Source organism: Mustelus asterias, unplaced genomic scaffold (assembly GCF_964213995.1).
Source record: "Mustelus asterias unplaced genomic scaffold, sMusAst1.hap1.1 HAP1_SCAFFOLD_240, whole genome shotgun sequence".
In the NCBI taxonomy this organism is placed as follows: Eukaryota; Metazoa; Chordata; class Chondrichthyes; order Carcharhiniformes; family Triakidae; genus Mustelus; species Mustelus asterias.
In genome coordinates this window covers 70,960-92,062 of record NW_027590212.1, presented here as the reverse complement: position 1 = coordinate 92,062, position 21,103 = coordinate 70,960, and the positions used below count along the sequence as shown (strand labels likewise).

The 21,103-nt window shown below is 48.7% G+C and overlaps 2 protein-coding genes and 1 pseudogene across 3 annotated transcripts in view; 1 reads left to right on the top strand and 2 right to left on the bottom strand.

The window, feature by feature from the left end:
- Nucleotides 1-20,259, bottom strand: part of LOC144485844 (X-ray repair cross-complementing protein 5-like) — a 34,657-nt pseudogene extending 14,398 nt beyond the window's left edge. Inside the window, exons 1-5 of the transcript XR_013496199.1 lie at nt 19,815-20,259; nt 16,607-16,714; nt 15,384-15,522; nt 7,533-7,787; nt 2,330-2,513 (exon numbers count right to left, since the gene is read on the bottom strand). The product of XR_013496199.1 is annotated as an X-ray repair cross-complementing protein 5-like (transcript). The remainder of the gene's footprint in view (nt 1-2,329; nt 2,514-7,532; nt 7,788-15,383; nt 15,523-16,606; nt 16,715-19,814) is intronic.
- LOC144485849 (uncharacterized) lies at nt 9,312-15,352 on the bottom strand. Its single transcript, XM_078203927.1, has 2 exons — nt 12,543-15,352; nt 9,312-9,876 (listed from the first exon to the last, which is right to left on the bottom strand). Exons 1-2 carry the CDS (start codon nt 13,647-13,649, stop codon nt 9,868-9,870), a joined length of 1,116 nt encoding a protein of 371 aa, XP_078060053.1. The 5' UTR covers nt 13,650-15,352; the 3' UTR covers nt 9,312-9,867.
- A 322-nt stretch (nt 20,260-20,581) lies between the features above and the next one.
- LOC144485843 (X-ray repair cross-complementing protein 5-like) overlaps nt 20,582-21,103 on the top strand; it is a 47,527-nt gene continuing 47,005 nt past the window's right edge. The window contains exon 1 of the mRNA XM_078203917.1: nt 20,582-20,709. Within this exon, the coding sequence (XP_078060043.1) occupies nt 20,582-20,709 (128 nt within the window). The remainder of the gene's footprint in view (nt 20,710-21,103) is intronic.

The window sequence follows — 21,103 nt, the reverse complement described above, 5'->3', positions numbered from 1 at the left end:
TTGGAGAGCAGGGAAGCTCTGTCCTGTCAAATTAACCTCCAAAAAACAGATCTGGTCATTATCTCACTGTTCAAGTGTGTGTGGAAAATAGTTGCTATGTTTACCAATGTTTGTGAGGAGGATTGTCAGAGGATGCAGCAGGATATCGATAGACTGGATAGACTTGGGCGGAGAAATGGCAGATGGAATTTAATCCAGACAAATGCGCCTCTGTTTTCTCAGAAGACTAAGGAAATTTGGCATGTCCACTATGACTCTCACCAACTTCTACAGATGCACCATAGAAAGCATTCTTTCTGGTTGTATCACAGCTTGGTATGGCTCCTGCTCTGCCCAAGACCGCAATAAACTACAAAAGGTTGTGAATGTAGCCCAATCCATCACGTAAACCAGTCTCCCATCCATTGACTCTGTCTACACTTCCCGCTGCCTCAGCAAAGCAGCCAGCATAATTAAGGACCCCACACAGCCCGGACATTCTCTCTTCCACCAAAAGATACGGTCACGTACCAACTGACTCGAGAACAGCTTCTTCCCTGCTGCCATCAGACTTTTGAATGGACCTACCTTGCATTAAGTTGATATTTCTCTACATCCTAGCTATGGCTGAAACATTTTTCACTCTCTCCTTTCCTTCTCTATGAATGGTATGCGTTGTCGGTATAGTGCGCAAGAAACAATACTTTTCACTGTATACCAATACATGTGACAATAATAAATCAAATCAAATCAAAGATGATGCATTTTGAAAGGTCCAATGCAGTACGGAAATACACAGGAAATGGCAGGACCCTTAGAAGCATTAACATACAGAGGGATCTGGGCGTACAGGTCCACAGTTCCCTGAAAGTGGCAACACAAGTGGATAAGGTGGTCAAGATGGCGTATGGCATGCTTGCCTTCATCGGTTGGGCCATAGGGTGCAAAATTTGGCAGGTCAAGTTGCAGCTGTCTCGAGCTTTAGTTAGGGCATGTTTGGAATATTGCATACAGTTCTGGTCGCCACATTAAAAGTTTACCAGGATGTTACCTGGTTTGGAGGGTATTAGCTGTGAGAAGAGATTGGACAAACTTGATTTGTTTTCATTTGAACGTCAGAGGCTGAGGGGCGACCTGAGAGAAGTCTACAAGATTATGAGAGGCGTGGATAGAATGGATAGTCAGAGTCTTTTTCCCAGGGTAGAAATGCCAATTACTAGGGGACAGAGGTTTAAGGCAAAAAGGGGGAAAGTTTAAAGGAGATGTGAGAGGCAGGTTTTTTTACACAGAGGGTGGTAAGTGCCTGAGACGCGCTGCCAGAGGAGGTGGTAGAAGCAGACACAATAGCAACATTTAAGAGGCATCTGGATAGATACATGAAAAGGCTGGGAATGGAGGAATTTGCTATGTAGAGACGACAGGTCTTCAGTTTAGAAAGGCGTCCTGTGTCGACGCAGGCTTGGAGGGCTGAAGGGCCTGTTCCTGTGCTGTACTATATTCTTTGTATGGCCGATTCCTGTCAAAGTAACATGATGCACGGTAGCACAGTGGTTAGCACTGCTGCTTCACAGCTCCAGGGTCCTGGGTTCGATTCCCGGCTCGGGTCACTGTCTGTGTGGAGTTTGCACGTTCTCCTCGTGTCTGCGTGGGTTTCCTCCGGGTGCTCCGGTTTCCTCCCACAGTCCAAAGATGTGCGGGTTAGGTTGATTGGCCAGGTTAAAAATTGCCCCTTAGAGTCCTGAGATGCGTAGGTTAGAGGGATTAGCGGGTAAATATGTAGGGGTAGGGCCTGGGTGGGATTGTGGTCGGTGCAGACTCGATGGGCCGAATGGCCTCCTTCTGCACTGTAGGGTTTCTATGATTTCTATGATGCACTTTATGATGTTTCAACATAAGAGACGCAGCAGAGAAACAGGCCATTCAGCCCAACAGCTGCATGCCAGTATTTCCGCTTCCCATGAACTTTCTCCCTCCCCTCTCCCTTTTAGCGTTATCAGCGTAACCGGCCAATGATTTTCTCTCTCATGCTCATTCAGCTTCTCCCTAAATGCAGCTACACCATTCATTACAACCCTGTGGTAGCCAAGTTCCACATTCCCATCACTCTCTGGGTAAAGAAATTTCTCCTGCATTCCTGGCCTGGTCACTACCTGGTGTTGACAGTTTCTGGTTTCGCTCTTCCCTGCGAGTGGAAACATGCCCTGAGTGCCTAATCTATGAAGATCGTCCGTACATTTGAGCAGATTGTGTGCATGAACACGGACGTTCTGTCTGCCAAGGTCCGCAGGGAGTACATTAGAAGCTCTCCGAGGACCCAGGAGACACGGTGCTACTCTGAGTGACTGCTGACCTGGTGACGGTCCTCTTCTTGTAGTCCTTGGCCCACACTTTCCGAAGCAGATCGTCCAACCTGGCTGACCCCTCGCCTTGCACAGCTGCATCCCCATCCTCTGATACACTGACAATGTCGCAGTAAAAGAGAGACATGTCAAACCCACCAGGCTTCTTCAGATGCATCAGGTCAAGGATGATCCCTGTACACAGACAAGGGCAGAGACAAAGACACGACATTCACAGCATAGCAGCAAAAGGCAAAGCTTCTGTTATTATTGCTCGCGAGATGATGGGCGGGATTTTCCAGCCACGCTCACCCCCAAGGGTCCATGTCCCGCTCGCTACGATTCCCGTGGTGGGCGGGACGGGAAAATTCCGCCCAGTCTTTTGACAAAAATGATCGGCAATTTTCCCTGCAACGTTTCTCAGATTCTTTAAGTTGGAGCTGGACCCAGTTCTTGACGAGGGTAAATATTGTGAAGTACAGAAAATCAGATTTGATCTGTGATCTCCTAGGCTGGTTTTGGTTGCCTGACGGGTTTGACTTTGGGCCTGTTTATTTGCCTTGATTAGCAGACTATGTCGGTGACTGTGGGGGAAGCGGGGAGTGGAGGGATAGAATGAGGAAAGAGAGGAAGAAGTGTTTAGTTCCGGTCTTCGTACCATCACGTCACAGGGCAGGCTGGCGTGGACTGCAGGTCTTACCCTTCCCTTTAGTTACCCTTTCCCTTTAGATGCTGGCTGGCAGGACACCAACCCATGTTGGAAAACAGCCTTCTGGCCATCCCTACAGAACCACGCTTCAGGTGACAATCAGGACAGTGGAAGCAGTGAAGGGGTTGTTCGATGAAGCTCCAATGCACAGTACAACACTGGTCTGGCCACTACACTGTCTAACCCTGCTTCAACACGACTGAATAGTTTGAAAGGGAGAAGAGTGGGCCTAAGGCTAGTATTTTAAACTTAAATAAAGGCAACTATGTGGGCATGAAAGTTGTGCTAGCTAAGTGAACTGGGAGATTAGGCTAGGGGACAGATCAATAGACAAGCAGTGGCAGACATTTAAGGGGCTATTTCAGAATATTCTGAATAAGCAAATTTCTACTATTAAAAAGATTTGGAGGGGGAGGACCCACTTCTGTGGTTAACTAAAGAAGTTAAGGAAACTGTCAAACTTAAGCATCTGACTGCAGGCCAGATCATTGGTTAGAATGTGAAGAACAGCAGAGAATGACCAAAGGTTAATCAGGAGAAAGAAATTAGAGTATGAGAGGAAGATGGCTAGAAATGTGAAAACTTATAGCATGTGTTTCTACAGGTGTTTAAACAGGAAAATAGCAAGTTAAGTGGGCCCTCTAGAGAGTGAGAATGAACCATAGAATCCCTACAGTGCATAAGGAGACCATTCAGCCCATTGAGTCTGCACCAGCTCTCCGAAAAAACATCTTACTCAGATCCACCCAATCGATTTATCCCTGTAACCCCATGCATTGACCATGGCTAATCCACCTAACCTACAGTATCAGGAGAATTAGCTAGGTAAATACATAAGGTTATGGGGATAGGGCCTGGGTGGGATTGTCAGTGAAGACTCAATGGGCCGAATGGTCTCCTCCTGCACTATAGGGATTCTATGATTCTACACATTTTTGGACACTAAGGGGCAATTTAGCATGGCCAATCCATCTAACCTGCACATCTTTGGACTGTGGGAGGAAACCGGAGCACCCGAAGGAAACGCACGCAGACACGAGGAGAACGTGCAAACTCCACACAGGCTGTCACCCAAGCCGGGAATCAAACCGGGTCTCTGGTGCTGTGAGGCAGCAGTGCTAACCACTGTGCCACCACGTCGCCCAATGGGTAGACAATAGTAGATAATAGGAAGATGGCCAACAAAATGAACACATATTTGGATTTCGTCTTCACTGGAGAGGATACATAAACATTCCAGAAATATCTGTAAATCTGGAGGTGGAAAGGGGAGAGGAACTTGGTGAAATTACAATCATTAGAGAAGTGGTTTGAGCAAACTGATGGAGCTAAGGCTGGCAAGTCTCCGGGTCCTGATAGACTTCATCCTAGGGTCTTGAACAAATGAGGTGGTAGATAAATTGGTGTTAATTTTGCAAAATTCTCTAGATTCTGGAAAGTTTCCATCAAATTGGAAAGTGGCAAATATAACCCCTCTATTCAAGAAGGGAGGGAGGCCAAAAACAGGAAATTATAGGCCAGTTAGCTTGACATCTGCCGTGGGAAAATTGTTAGAATTGATTGTTAAGTCCAAAGATGCGCGGGTTAGGTTGATTGGCCATGCTAAAATTGCCCTTAGTGTCCTGAGATGCGTAGGTTAGAGGGATTAGTGGGTAAATATGTAGGGATGTGGGGGTAGGGCCTGGGTGGGATTGTGGTCGGTGCAGACTCGATGGGCCGAATGGCTTCTTTTTGTGTTGTAGGGTTTCTATGATTCTATGAAGGAGGCTATAGCTGGACACTTATAAAATCCCAAGGTAATTGGGAAAAGTCAGCATGATTTTGTGAAAGGGAAATTATGTTTAACCAACTTAATGGCATTCTTTGAAGGAGTACCATATACTGTGGATAAAGGGGAACCTGTAGATGTGCTGTACTTCAATTTCCAGAAAGCAAAGCAAGAAGAACAAAGAAAAGTACAGCACAGGAACAGGCTCTTCGGCCCTCCAAGCTTGCGCCGATCATGATGCCTGTCTAAACTAAAACCATATGCACTTACGGAGCCCGTATCCTTCCATTCCCATCCTAGTCATGTATTCGTCTAGTTGCCCCTTAAATGCCGCAATCGTACCCGCTCCCACCACCTCCCCGGGCAGCGCGTTCCAGACATTCATCACCTTCTGTGTAAAAAAATTGCCTCGGCACATCTCCTCTAAACTTTTCCCCCACGCACCTTAAACCTATGTCTCCTAGTACCTGACTTTCCTACCCTAGAAAAGAGCATCTGACTATCCACTCCGTCCATGCCTCTCATAAGCATTTGATAAGCATCAAAGATTATTGTGAAAAATAAAAGCTCACGATGTACGGGGTAACATTTGAGCCTAGATCGAAGACTGGCTGGCTGGCAGAAAACAGAGAGTATGTATAAATGGGTCTTTGTCTGATTGGCAGGGCAGGAGGTCATGAGCAGAGTCTTGTAGAGGTCTGTGCTGGGGCCTCAACCTTTTACATCAATGGCTTAGATGAGGGAAGCAAAGGCATGGGAGATACATTTGCAGACAGTACAATGATAGATAGGAAAGTATGTTGTGAAGGGGACGTGAGTTTGCAGATGAATACAGATAGGTTGAGTGGGCAAAAATCTGGCAGATGGAGTATAATGTGGGAAAATGTGAAGTTGTTCACTTTAGCAGGAAGAATAAAAAAATCAGCATTACTTAAATGGAGAATAATTGCAGAATGCCGAGGTGCAGAGGGATCTAGGTGTTCCTGTGCTTGAATCACGAAAAGTTAGTATGCAGGTACAGCATGGAAATGAGAAGGCTAATAGAATGTTATTCCTTATTACAAAAGGAATTGAACATAAAAGTAAGGATAGTATGCTTCAGTTACACAGGGCATTGGTGAGACCGCATCTCAAATACTGTGTGCAGTTTTTGTCTTATTGAAGGTATGGTGGCACAGCGGTTAGCACTGCTACCTCACAGCGCCACAAACCCCCGGGTTCCATTCCAGCTTTGGGTCACTGTCTGTGGAGTTTGCACATTCTCCCCGTGTCTGCGTGGGTTTCCTCCGGGTGCTCCGGTTTCCTCCCACACTCCAAAGACGTGCAGGTTCGGTTGATTGGCTATGCTAAATTGTCCCTAATGTCAGGCGCATTAGCAGGGTAAATATGTGGGGTTACAGGAATAGGGCCTGTGTGGGATTGTGGTTGGTGCAGACTCGATGGCCTCCTTCTGCACTGTAGGGATTCCATGGGATTTTAAGGAAGTGTGTAAATGAGTTGGAGACGTTTCAGAGGGGGTTTGCTGGATCGATAGCTGGAACGAGCGGGTTATCTTATGGGGAAAGGTTGGGCAGACTGGGCTTGTTTCCACTGAAGTTTAGAAGGGTGAGGGGTGACTTGATTGAAGTAACTAAGATCCTGAACGGTCTGGACAAGGTGGGCATGGAAAGGATGTTTCTTCTTGTGGGAGAGTCCAGAACGAGCGGGCACAGTTTTAAAATTAGTGGTCGCCCTTTTAGGACAGAGATGGAGAGAATTGTTTTCTTTCAGAGGGTTGCATGACTTTGGAACTCTCTGGCCGGAATTTACTGGCACGTCCGCTCGAGGTTCGTACGATCCCGCCCGAGACTAACGGAGAATGCCGTTCTCCGAGCCTCACCCATCCCTGGAATCAGGGCAGGCGTGCCGGTAAAATTCCGGCCTCTGTCTCAGAAGGCAATGGGGGGTCACTGAATATCTTTAAGGCAGGGGTAGAGAGATTCTTGTTTGGCGAGGGAATCAAAGATTATTGTGGGTAGATAGGAATGTGGAATTTGAAACACAAACGTACAAGGCATGATCTCATTGAACGGCACAGCAGGCGGGAGGGGCCGAATGGCCTACTTACGCTCCAATTTTGTGCGAAGCACTATTTTCAATCTTGTCAAATCCATCCATTGCCTCAGCCCTCCCCGTCTCTGCGACCTGCACCCCAGTCCGATAACCCTCTGAAATCTCTGCTCTCAGGTGACAAGCTGAGGAAGAGGGTCTGCAGTGACCCAGAGGGTCAAGGATCGGGGGGGGGGGGGGCGGCAGCCATAAGCCAGAGGGCTGGTAGCAAGAGGAAAGGTGAGGGAGTGGAAGAGGCGGGGAGCTGAAGGGGCAACGACAGGGAGGGTCAGCGAGTGGAATGTGTGGCACGTGGGAGATTCGGCAAGCATGATGGGCAGAAAACCGGAGCAAAGTATATTTATATCTTTAAATTGATTTCATTTCAAAAGTTGTTCCATCGACCGCTATAGTAATTCAGCAACGTTAAATATTTTCACTCGCAGGTTATCATGTTGAGAAATGTCCTACAGACTCTAAAGACAGCTTTCACATTGGTTTTAATGGGAAAACCTGATTTGTTTAAAGTTGTTTCACATAAAGTTGCACTTCACGGCAATGCAACTGCAATCTTAAGTGAGGACTTTGTGATTCAACATCTTTGAACCAGTCGCTGACAAAGGCTTGATGGTAACAGTGGTTTGCCGACCTGTCTCTCGCAGGTCATTGGCCTTTGTTCTGGTCAGTCGTGCTTTGGAGCTGTCTTTAGCATGTGGGTTGTCATTGTTGGTGAACAGCATGATGCGCTTGTGGCTCAGTTTCAGCGTGACGTCACTGAAGAGATTGGAGCAGACCCAGAGAGCATCGCTCAACGAGTCATCGGTACTGTGGCCTATGTTCTTCTTGAAGGACTTGTTCCCCTTCTCCCCCTCATACTGGTCCAACTCCAGTACTCGCTTAGCACCTGAGCCCAGACAGAGAGAGTCAGATTCGAACATCAATCTATTAAACACACCAGGGGAGGCGATGGCCCAGTGGTATTATCGCTAGACTATTAACCCAGAAACTCAGCTAATGTTCCGGGGACCCGGGTTCAAATGGCGCCACAGCAGACGGTGGAATTTGAATTCAATTTTTAAAAAATCTGGAATTAAGAATCCACTGATGACCATGAACCACGGTCGATTGTCAGAAAAACCCATCTGGTTCACTAATGTCCTTTAGGGAAGGAAATTTGCCTTCCTTACCTGGTCTGGCCTACATGTGACTCCAGATCCACAGCAATGTGGTTGACTCTCAACTGCCCTCCAAGGGCAACTAGGGATGGGCAATAAATGCTGGCCAGCCAGCGACGCCCGTGTCCCACAAATGAATAAAAAACAGGAAATGGCCCATGTTCTTTTTACATAGATACAGGATGATGACCTATTAGGGACAGAGGCCTCAGAAACCTGCTCTTACACTTTCAAACTTAAGGATCCTGGGGTTAGAACTCTCCTCCTCTTGGCTTTTTAATTTTTCTTTTATAGGATGTGGGCGTTGCTGGCTAGACCATCTCATATTGCCCTCGAGAAAGTAGGTGGTGAGCCGCCATCTTGAACCGCTGCAGTCCCTGTGGTGTAGGCACACCCACAGTGCTGTTAGGGAGGGACTTCCAGGATTTTGACCCAGTGACAGTGAAGAAACGGCCGATATATTTCCAAGTCAGGATGGTGAGTGGCTTGGAGAGGAACTTGCAGGTGGCGGAGTTCCAAGATATGTGCTGCCTTTTTCCTTCTAGATGGTAGAAGTCATGGGTTTGGAAGGTGCTGTTCATAAGTTGATAAGATATAGGAGCAGAATTAGGCCATTTGGCCCATCGGGTCTGCTCCGCCATTCAATCATGGCTGATATGCTCCTCATCCCCATTTTCCTGCCTTCTCCCCATAACCTTTCAACCCATTACCAATTAAAAAATCAGTCTAACTCCTCCTTAATTTTACTCACTGTTCCAGCATCCGCTGCACTTTGGGGCAGCGAATTCCAGAGTTTCACAAGCCTTTGGGAGAAGTAGTTTCTCCTCAACTCTGTTTTAAATTTGCTTCCCCTTATCCTAAGACTATGACCTCTCGTCCTCGAATGCCCCACCAGCAGAAGCATCCGCTCCACGTCTACTTTATCCTGTTGAAGGAGCCTTAGGTGAGTTGCTGCAGAGCATCTTACAGATGGTACACACGGCTGCCACTCGGTGGAGGAGAGTGAGAGTGTTGAAGGTGGTAGATGTGATGCCAATCAAGTGGACCGCTTTGTCCTGGATGGTGTCGAGTTTCTTGCGTGAAGTTGGAGCCGCACTCATCCGGGCAAGTGGGGAGTATTCCATTACACTCCTGACTTGTGCCCTGTAGATGGTGGACAGATATTGGGGGAGTCAGAAGGTGAGTTACTCCCCGCAGAGTTCCCAGCATCTGACCTGCATTTGTGATGTGCTATTCAGACACGAGGATTGAAGCTCAGTAAATGAAAGGCTTTTATTTACTGTTAATGAAACTACCAGAACTTATATACACTATCCCAGACTGAAGGGGTCCCGGCCAGAGCAGGGACTCTTATACCTCTCCCAGGAGGCAGAGCCCGACTGGGATGTGCCACAACACTACAATACAAAGGTGTAACAACCCCACCCTAACCCAACAGCAACAATAGCACAATCCAACAGTAACATATGTACATCCTTGTAGTCCTGGCCAGCCCCTGGCTCAGCACTATCCAGTGGGAACCAACGATGGTTCACCACATTCACCCCTCCTTTGAAAACAAAGGCCGGCGGGGTACAAAAAACCCAGAATAAAATGTCAGCAGTCCATAAGTTCAGACGGTCAGGGGGACCGCACCGTTGTTGTGACCTCCTCAATACCGGCGGTGACACCGGAGTAGGCACTTGCGGTGGCGTTCTCCCCAAAACGGCGTCCAGCTGTTCTTCCACGGACTCACAGGCCGGTTGACCCTGAGGTGACGGTAGTCCAGGGGATCCTGACACGCCCTGCGGTGGCGACCATCTTCTGGGCTCAGGCAAGCTGTACATGGGAGTAAAATGGTTAAGCAATGGTCCCGATGCTGCCCGCGCCGTGTCCGGGGAAGAAATAAGAGATAATGGGTTTGTTACTGGGGGTATGGGAGCGACAGGGGTTGCTACGTCCCCTGCTGGCGCCAGGTCTCGGATCGAGACCGTGTCCTCTCGCCCGTCAGGGTATGCCACATAGGCATACTGAGGGTTGGCGTGGAGGAGATGGACCTGTTCGACCAACGGGTCAGACTTGCGGGCCCTTATATGTCGCCGCAGGAGGACGGGTCCTGAGTACGTCAACCAAGACGGTAATGAGGTCCCCGAGGAAGACTTCCGAGGGAATGAGAACATCCTCTCGTGGGGAGTAGCATTGGTTGCCGTACACAGGAGGGAGCGAATAGAATGGAGCGCATCAGGGAGCACCTCTTGCCAACGGGAGACTGGAAGACCTTTTGACTTCAACGCCAGTAAGACAGCCTTCCAGACTGTAGCATTCTCACGTTCCACCTGTCCGTTACCCCTAGGGTTGTAACTCGTGGTCCTACTAGAGGCAATCCCGTATGAGAGCAGGAATTGGCTCAAGTCATCGCTCATGAACGACGAGCCCCTGTCGCTATGGATGTAGCTGGGGTACCCGAACAGGGTAAAAAGATCACGGAATGCCTTGATCACCGTGGCAGCGGATGTATCCGAGCAGGGAACAACAAAAGGGAACCGAGAGTACTCATCGATGATATTGAGAAAGTACACGTTCCGATCTGTTGAGGGAAGGGGGCCCTTAAAATCAACACTCAGCCTCTCGAAGGGACGAGTGGCCTTGACTAAATGTGCCCGGTCAGGTCGGTAAAAGTGCGGTTTGCATTCCGCGCAAATCCGACAGCTCCTTGTTACCGACCTGACGTCCTCCACTGAGTAAGGCAGGTTGCGGGCTTTTACAAAGTGGTAGAGCCGAGTGACCCCAGGATGGCACAGATCATTATGGAGGGCGTGCAAACGGTCCTCCTGAATACTAGCGCATGTTCCACGCGAGAGGGCATCCGAGAGCTCATTGAGTTTCCCTGGACGATACATGATATCGTAGTTATAGGTGGAGAGTTCAATTCTCCACCGCAAGATCTTGTCATTTTTGATCGTGCTCCTCTGCGTGTTGTTAAACATGAACGCCACGGACCGCTGGTCCGTGATCAGGGTGAACCGTTTTCCCGCCAAGTAATGGCACCAGTGTCTGACGGCCTCCACAATGGCCTGGGCCTCCTTTTCCACCGCTGAATGCCGAATTTCGGGGCCTTGGAGGGTGCGGGAAAAAAATGCGACGGGCCTGCCCGCCTGGTTAAGTGTGGCGGCCAGGGCGAAATCAGATGCATCGCTTTCCACCTGAAAGGGGATGGACTCGTCTACCACGTGCATCGTAGCTTTCGCGATGTCGGCTTTCAATTTATCGAAGGCCAATCGGGCCTCTGGCGTTAGGGGAAAAGTCGTGGACTTAATGAGCGGACGGGCTTTGTCCGCGTAATTGGGAACCCACTGCGCATAATAAGAGAAGAAGCCTAAGCATCTTCTCAGTGCTTTTGCACTAGTAGGTAAGGGAAGTTCAGCAAGGGGGCGCATACGGTCTGGATCAGGGCCAATGACCCCGTTTTCCACCACGTATCCTAGGATGGCTAAACGGCGCGTACGAAACACACACTTCTCCCTGTTGTAGGTCAAGTTCAGGCGAGATGCAGTGCGTAAGAAGTTCAGGAGGTTTGTGTCGTGGTCCTGCTGGTCATGGCCGCAGATGGTCACATTATACAGGTACGGGAAGGTAGCCCGCAGCCCGTTCTGGTCCACCATTCGGTCCATAGCACGCTGGAAGACGGAGACCCCATTGGTGACACCAAAGGGAACCCTGAGAAAATGATACAAGCGACCATCCGCCTCAAAAGCCGTGTATTGTCGGTCCTCTGGGCGAATGGGGAGTTGGTGGTAGGCAGACTTGAGGTCTATGGTGGAGAACACCCGGTACTGCGCAATCTGATTGACCATATCAGATATGCGCGGAGGGGGATACGCATCCAGCTGCGAATATCGGTTAATGGTCTGACTGTAGTCAATGACCATCCGGGGTTTGTTCCCGCTCTTGACCACCACGACCTGTGCTCACCACGGACTAACACTGGGTTGTATGATCCTTTCTTTGAGGAGCCGCTGAACCTCAGATCTAATGAAGATCCGATCCTCAGTGCTGTCACGCCTACTTTTAGTCGCGATGGGCTTGCAGCCTGGCACAAGATTCTGAAACAAGGAGGGTGTGGTGATCTTCAGCGTCGAGAGGCTACAGGCGGGGCGCGTTGGGCAATTTGGAGGCTGCTGCTCTTTTCCCACTGCCAGTGAAGGGAGTGGCCCACCGTACTGTAGGATTACACTCCTCAAGTGGACCATGAAGTTTAGTCCGAGAAGTATTGGCGCGCAAAGATACGGCAACACAAGGAGCTTGAAGCGCTCCTAAACTGTGCCTTGTACTTTCAAGGTTACCACGCAACTCCCTAGCACGGCAACAGACCGGGACCTCGATGCCATAGAGATTGTCTGTTTGGCAGGTTGAATCTGAAGTCCACACCGCTTCACAGTGTCTGGGTGGATAAAGCTCTCAGTGCTCCCGCTGTCAAACAGACAATAAATCACATGATTATTTACCTGGATATTCATCATAGAACGGTCGAGTCTCTGAGGCTTGGCCTGGTCCAGGATGATCGACGCCACCGTTGGTTCATGAACGCCACTGCAGGCAGCTGAAATCGATGCGGAGGACCCCTGCTGGTCGTTCGTGGTCAGTGTCGACCAACATGGCTGCCCCCATGAATCGCACGTGGGTGAGGGCGCCAAACTCAGCGACCCCTGGTGGTCATACTCCGACTCCGTCGACCGTAATGGCGTCGTCCTGGTCTCGCACGTGGACGAACCCCGCGACAACTTCGACGATGATGACCCAAGCTCTGAAGAATCGCAGGCCGCACTGCTGTTCCTGGGTTTAGATTGGCACACTTTTGCATAATGCCCTTTTTTACCGCATGCGGTACACAATACAGCTTTAGCGGGACACTTTTGCCGGATATGCTTCGCTCCTCCACAGAAGTAGCACCGCGGGCCGCACGGGGCTGCAGCCGTCGTCTGGCCCGAATGGGAGCACGCCATTACACAGCATTTCGAACCCGAGGGACGAGGAGGGATTTGCGACTGCTCCTGCCACGTTGTCTCCACGTGGTCCTCCGGATATAAAACTAAGCTCTTTGAAGCCGACTCGAGCATCTCTGCTAACTCGATGGCCTGGGTAAGATTAAGGTTACCCTTCTCCAACAGTTTAAGTCGAATGTACGACGATCCGACCCCGGCCACAAACGCATCTCGGGTGAGGTCGTACATGCTCTGCTCAGCCGACACAGCTTTGCAGTCACAGCCCCTGGCTAGCTGTAGGAGCTCATTGGCATAGTCCTCCATCGTTTCGCCAGACTGCCGTCGTCGAGTGGCTAGGAGGTAACGAGCGTGTATCTCGTTAGGTGGTTTGGTATAGCGCTTCTTTAGAAGCTCGAGGGCCTTGGGGTAATTAGTGGCCGCACGGATCGCGAGGTAGACAGTGTCGCTTACCCTCGCATGGAGGACCCGGAGTCTGTCATCATCTGTGGTGACCGCTGCGGAGGCTGCCAGGTAGTCTTCGAAACACTTCAGCCAGTGGTCGAAGGTGTTAGAAGCGCCCACCGCACGTGGATCTAGCGTAAGGCGTTCCGGCTTGAGAATTTGCTCCATACTCTCTCTTTTTTTTTCGACGAGAGTTTAACAACAGTAAATAAAATTGATGCGCTATTCAGACACGAGGCTTGAAGCTCAGTAAATGAAAGGCTTTTATTTACTGTTAATGAAGCTACCAGAACTTATATACACTATCCCAGACTGAAGGGGTCCCGGCCAGAGCAGGGACTCTTATACCTCTCCCAGGAGGCGGAGCCCGACTGGGATGTGCCACAACACTACAATACAAAGGTGTAACAACCCCACCCTAACCCAACAGCAACAATAGCACAATCCAACAGTAACATATGTACATCCTTGTAGTCCTGGCCAGCCCCGGCTCAGCAGTATCCAATGGGAACCAACGATGGTTCACCACAATTTGTAACCACAATATTTCTATTCCACCAGGACCTCAAAACAATGCATCCAAGGACTTGTGCGTTTTGAACCTCAGTCTGAGCTGTCCTGCAAAATGGTGCCTCATGCCACAGATATCAGACGGACATATTTTACACAGAGGGTGGTGGGGGCCTGGAATGCGCTGCCAGGCAAGGTGGTGGAGGCGGACACACTGGGAACGTTTAAGACTTATCTAGACAGCCATATGAACGGAGTGTGAATGGAGGGATACAAAAGAATGGTCTAGTTTGGACCAGGGAGCGGCGCGGGCTTGGAGGGCCGAAGGGCCTGTTCCTGTGCTGTATTATTCTTTGTTCTTTGTGCCAGCCAGAGTTCCCCACACCTCCAGTGGAAGTGGGCTCGAGGAGACACATGTTCTGCTCCATGGAAACAGAATCTCATCTGGACTTGAGCTGTCCGCTTAGTGGCTCTGGACGGGCTGAGATTGCGGTAATTAGCAATTAGGTCCAAGAATGGGCGTTAAATCTGGAGTTTCAAATAGACTATTCTTATTAGCAGAATGTTCATTCCGTTCCTGTGGTCCAGACAAGTCCTGGAGAATTGTGAGTTGTAAACATGTGAAATTTATTTTCAAGTTTTGTGGTTGAGGCAGAAAGGATGTTAACCCAACTGGACAGAGGGACAAAGGAAATGGGATCAAGGAAATATAGAATTTTACATACATGGTGGCACGGGTGGCACAGTGGTTAGCACTGCCGTCTCACTGCGCCAGGGGCCCGGGTTCAATTCCGGCCTCAGGTCATTGTCTGCGTGGAGTCTGCACATTCTCCCCGTGGGTTTCTTCTGGGTGCTCTGGTTTCCTCCCACAGTCTGAAAGACGTACAGTTAGGTGGAATGGCCATGCTAAATTAACCCTTAGTGTCAGGGGATTAGCAGGGTAAGTATATGGGGTTACAAGGATAGGGCCTGGGATTGTTGTCAGTACTGGCTCAAATGGCCTCTTTCTGCACTGTAGGATTCTATGATGAGGAGGCCATTCAGTCCATCATGCCTGTTGCCTGCTCTTCATATCAGTGATCCCATGAGAAGACGGTGGGTAAATGTGAAAAGTGCAACCAAAAAGCACCAATTGCATTGATATAGCGCCTTTCCCAATCCCAGATGTCCCAAAACGCTTTACAGTCAATACTTCTGAAGTGTATTCCCAGTATTCCGGCCAATAGTTACTTCTCAATCAACATCACTGAATCAGATTGCCTGGTTATTGTCACTTTACTGCTCCCAGCTGCGTACCTACACCACAACGTGCACAGAGCAGAGTCCCAAGGGAGGGACATACCCCACACCGAGTTTAAACGGACTTGCTCCAGATCTGGGGGATAAACTTGCCTGGTGTGTCCAAGTCGTGGAGGACATAAACATGCTTGAAGTCAACAGAGTTCTTGTGCTTCTGAGTCCCGAAGAACACGACAGCCAGAAGGTCACGGTCGCTGCTAATAATCTTACTGGTGTAAACCCTGTGGACACACTGCAAGTAGAGAGAGTCTAATCAGTCAGCAGCACTATCAACCGACCTTTGCGGAAGGATGTATTGGCCTTGGAGGGAGTACAGAGAAGGTTGACCAGGTTGATACCGGAGATGAGGGGGTTAGCTTATGAGGAGAGATTGAGTAGATTGGGCCTGTACTCGTTGGAGTTTAGAAGGCTGAGGGGAGATCTTATAGAGACATATAAGATAATGAAGGGGCTAGAGAGGGTAGAGGCAGAGAGATTCTTTCCACTTAGAAAGGAAACAAGAACTAGAGGACACAGCCTCAAAATAAGGGGGAGTCAGTTTAGGACAGAGTTGAGGAGGAACTTCTTCTCTCAGAGGGTAGGGAATCTCTGCCCATTGAAGCAGTGGAGGCTACCTCATTAAATATGTTTAAGTCACAGGTAGATAGATTTCTGATCAATAAGGGAATTAAGGGTTATGGGGAGTGGGCGGGTCAGTGGAACTAAACTACTATCAGATCAGCCATGATCTTACTGAATGGCGGGGCAGGCTTGAGGGGCTAGATGGCCTTCTCCTGCTCCTATTTCTTATGTTCTTAAAACACTCAGCACACGCAGACACAGGGAGAACATGCAAACTCCACACAGACAGTGACCCAAGCCGGGAATCGAACCTGGGTCCCTGGCACTGTGAAGCAGCAGTGCTAACCACTGTGCCACCATGCTGTCCCTTTTGCACGGTAGATATTCTTCACAGTATTTTTGAAAAACATCAGGACAAATTTCAAAAACCTTTTTTGAGGTAAAAATGTGCCTTGAATGTTTTCAAGAAGAGGGACTGTGTGTGTGTGTGTCTCTCAGAGATGTGAGGGAGAGACAGACATCTGGTTTTATAGGACCATTCGAGTATCAGGCATAGGAACAGAAGGAGGCCATTCAGCCCATTGAGTCTGTTCCACCATTCAATGAGATCATGACTGATGTGATAATCCTCAACTCCACTTTCCCGCCTTATCCCCAAGACCCTCGATTCCCTGACTGATTAAAAATTTGTCTACCTCAGCCCTGAACATACTTAACGACTGTCACCTACAGCACTGTCACTGGTCTCCTCTTACCTGAATAGTCATGTCGAATGCTGAAGTGGCCTCACCATTCATTTCAAACATGGCCTCCGAGGCATCGATGAGGAAGACTAAGCTATCCCTGCCTGCGTATCAAATGTCCTCTGAAACATAAATCAACACGTCACAACCTTAACTGATAGAAAAGAGCGGCCGGTGACAAAACCGAGTAATCGCAGCTTGTGATCATTCTCCAACCACTACACGCTTCTTTGTATTAGGAGGGATTTATGGTGTTTGTAACAGCTGGACATCTCTGTGAGTGGATGTAATACATTCTCTTTTGTAAAAAAAAATCGATAGCTGTGGCTCAACGACCTTCTAACTGCTAGAACCGCAGTGACATCACTCAGAGAAGGCCCCGGAAAGACTGCAGGGGTTGGGGGCGGGGGGGGGGGTGTCACCCTGGTTTGATTTGATTTATTGTCACGTGGATTAGTATACAGTGAAAAGTATAGTTTCTTGCACGCTATATAGACAAAATATACCATTCACAGAGAAGGAAAGGAGAGAGTGCAGAATGTAGTGTTAGTCATAGCTCGGGTGTAGAGAAAGATCAACTTAATGGAGGTAGGTCCATTCAAAAGTCTGATGGTAGCAGGGGTGCACGGTGGCACAGTGACTAGCACTGCTGCCTCACAGCGCCAGGGACCCGGGTTCAATTCCCGGCTTGGGTGAAAGTCTGTGTGGAGTCTGCACATTTTCCCCGTGTCTGCGTGGGTTTCCTCCCACAGTCCAATGATGTGCAGGTTAGGTTGATTGGCTATACTAAATTGTCCCTTAGTGTCAGGGGGATTAGCAGGGTAAATATGTGGGGTTATGGGGATAGGGCCTGGGTGGGATAGTTGGTGGTGCAGATTCGATGGGCCAAATGGCCTCCTCCTGCACTGTAGGATTCTAAGAAACTGTTTTTGAGTCGGTTGGTACTATGATCTCAGACTTTTGCATCTTTTTCCCGATGGGAGAAGGTGGAAGAGAGAATGTCCGGGGTGCGTGGGGTCCTTAATTATGCTGGCTGCTTTGCCAAGGCAGCGGGAAGTGTAGACAGAGTCAATGGATGGGAGGCTGGTTTGTGTGATGGATTGAGCTACCTTCACGACCTTTTGTAGTTCCTTGCGGTTTTGGGCAGAGCAGGAGCCATACCAAGCTGTGATACAACCAGAAAGGATGCTTTCTATCTGCGGACATACGACTCTCACCAACACCTACAGATGCATCATCGAAAGCATTCTTCCAGTTGTATTTCCTTAGTCTCCTCAGAAAATAGAGGCGTTGGTGGGTTTCTTAATGATAGCGTTTTACTCATCTAATAAAATCAAATAACTGGGGATGCTGGAAATCTGAAATAAAAATGGAAAATGCTGGAAAAATTCAGCAGGTCTGGCAGTGTCTGTGGAGAGAGAAAGGATTCAGATCTTTCTGAAGTTGTGGCTGAGTCACATGGGAGGAATACCTTCACTGTGCCACCTGTCATGAAGCTGGAAATGTGTTTGCAAAAATTGAATTAAGAAAGACTTGGAAGGACTGTGAACTGTCAGATAGTGTTAAACTTGAAGAGGACAAAGACGGGGCTGATGGAATGGACAAGTATCAGATTAAATGTAATGCTGAGAAACGCAAAATGATTCGGCACGCTAGCACAGTGGTTAGCACTGTTGCTTCACAGCTCCAGGGACCTGGGTTCGATTCCCGGCTTGGGTCACTGTCTGTGTGGAGTTTGCACATTCTCCTTGTGTCTGCGTGGGTTTCCACCGGGTGCTCCGGTTTCCTCCCACAGTCCAAAGATGTGCGGGTTAGGTTGATTGGCCATGCTAAAAATTGCCCTTAGTGTCCTGAGATGCGTAGGTTAGAGGGTAAATATGTAGGGATATGGGGGTAGGGCCTGGGTGGGATTGTGGTCGGTGCAGACTCGATGGGCCGAATAGCCTCTTTCTGATTCATTTTGGTTGGAAGAATGCATAGGACACAATATAAAATAAAACAAACAATTCTAAAGTGGGTGCTGGAGCAGAGAGACCTGGGTGTATATGTGCATAAATCATTGAAGGTGGCAGGACAAGTTGAGAAAGTGGATAAAAAGGCACATGGGATCTTGGTCTTTATAAATAACAGCACAGAGTACAACAGCAAGGGAGTGAAAATGAATTTTTACAAAACACTGGTCCAGCATCAACTGGAGTATTGCGTCCAATTCTGGAGATTGCAACTTAGGAAAGATATGACGGCTTCAGAAAAGGTCCAGGTGGTTCCAGGGATGAGGGACTTCAGTGATGTGGATAGATTGGAGAAGTTGGAACTGTTTTCCTTGGAAAAGTTCAAAATCACGAGGAATCTGGACAGAGTCAAGAGGGAGAAACTGTTCCCATTGGTGGAAGGATCAAGAACCAGAGGACCAATGCACCTAACCAGCACATCCTTCCGGAGGAAACTGGAGCACCTGGAGGAAACCCACACAGACACGGGGAGAATGTGCAGACTCCGCACAGTCACCCAAGCCGAGAGTCAAACATGGATCCCTGGCGCTGTAAGGCAGGAGTGCTAACCACTGTGCCACCCTATATAACATCTGGGGGAAGCACTGGTGAGTACTGTTCTGTCACTCATTGAGGCTATGGTTTCAGGTCAGGGTTAGAATTATCAAAACGTGCGCAGTGTGTTGTACTTAAACATAATAAATAGGAACAGGAATGCTCCACCATTCAATGAGATCACGGCTGATTTGATTGTGGCCTTAACTCCACTTCCCTGCCTGTTTCCCTCTCCTATCAAAAACCCGTCTCCTCAGCCTCAAATGTTTATTATCGAGAGGTGTACAGCATGTTAGAATCGTAGAATCCTACAGTGCAGAAGGAGGCCATTTGGCCCATCAGGTCAAAGGTAGGGTTCTGAAGACTGTGTAGGAACAGAGAGATCTTGGGGTTCATATCCACAGATCTCTGAAGGTTGCCTCTCAAGTGGATAGAGCTGTGAAGAAGGTCTATAGCGTGTTAGCGTTTATTAACAGGGGGTTGGAGTTTAAGAGCCGTGGGGTTATGCTGCAACTGTACAGGACCTTGGTGAGACCACATTTGGAATATTGTGTGCAGTTCTGGTCACCTCACTATAAGAAGAATGTGGAAGCGCTGGAAAGAGTGCAAAGGGGATTTACCAGGAAGCTGCCTGATTTGGAGGGTAGGTCTTATGAGGAAAGGTTGAGGGAGCTAGGGCTGTTCTCTCTGGAGCGGAGGAGGTTGAGGGGAGACCTCCCTTCGTTTTCCTCTGCTTCCTCTGGATCCTCCTCATCTTCATTCCGAAAGTGTGACTGCCAATCCGCCATATCTGCTGTGGAGGAAGTGCCAACTCCCCTGTCAGGTAGAAGTACAAGGGACAACATTAACCAAAGGAGACATTCCTGGATCATGGGATTAGCCCAGAGAAGTGACAGAGACAAGGTGGCAGAATAATTCAGTCACTTTGGACTCAAAAAGATTTAAAAACAAAACAGTGCCTTGATTGGTTTCACTTCTTCAAGGGCATACAGCTCTCTCAATCGGAGCTAGTGTAGACCATTCGGCCCCTCAAGCCTGTCCTGCCATTCAATAAGATCATGACTAATCATCTACCTCAACTCCACCTCCCTGCATTCTCCCCACCTCCTTTGGCACCCAAAGTCCTATTGATTTCTGCCTGGACTATGCTCATCGAGTGAGCATCCACAGTCCACAGTGGGGTGGAGCGTTCCAAAGGGAGATGTACGGCTCCAGGCCTCATCCAGTGCTGGCCTCACTGTGGCTGATTAATTTTCTCCAGGCAAAGGGTATTAACAGATTCAAGGTAGGTGACCCAGATCAGTCATGAATTAGCTAAATGATGGAACAGACTCGAGGGACCGAATGGCCTCATCCTAGGTGGAAAGTGAGACTTGGTGTTGGGAAATGTGCCCAATATAAGTCTCTTTTAAATTACACATCTGGATTTTAAATGTTTGGAATGATATACAACAGAGAAGAGCAATGGGAGAAGAAATATAAGTTAGTATTAAAGCAGCAGTTATTGAAATGTGTTCCCCTGGAGGGAGCTGTCCCTTTAAGAGGAGAATATGGCGCTTTAAGAGTGCAGTAAGAAGTCTCACAACACCAGGTTAAAGTCCAACAGGTTTATTTGGTCGCAAAAGCCACTAGCTTTCGGAGCGCTGCTCCTGCATCAGGTGAGTGGGAGTTCTGTTCACAAACAGGGTGTATAAAGACACAAACTCAATTTACAAAATAATGGTTGGAATGCGAGTCTTTACAGGTAATCAAGTCTCAAAGATACAGACAATGTGAGTGGAGAGAGGGTTAAGCACAGGTTAAAGAGATTTGTATTGTCTCCAGCCAGGACAGTTAGTGAGATTTTGCAAGCCCAGGCAAGTCGTGGATTACAGATAGAATGACATGAACCCAAGATCCTGGTTGAGGCCGTCCTCATGTGTGCAGAACTTGGCTATCAGTCTCTGCTCAGCGACTCTGCGCT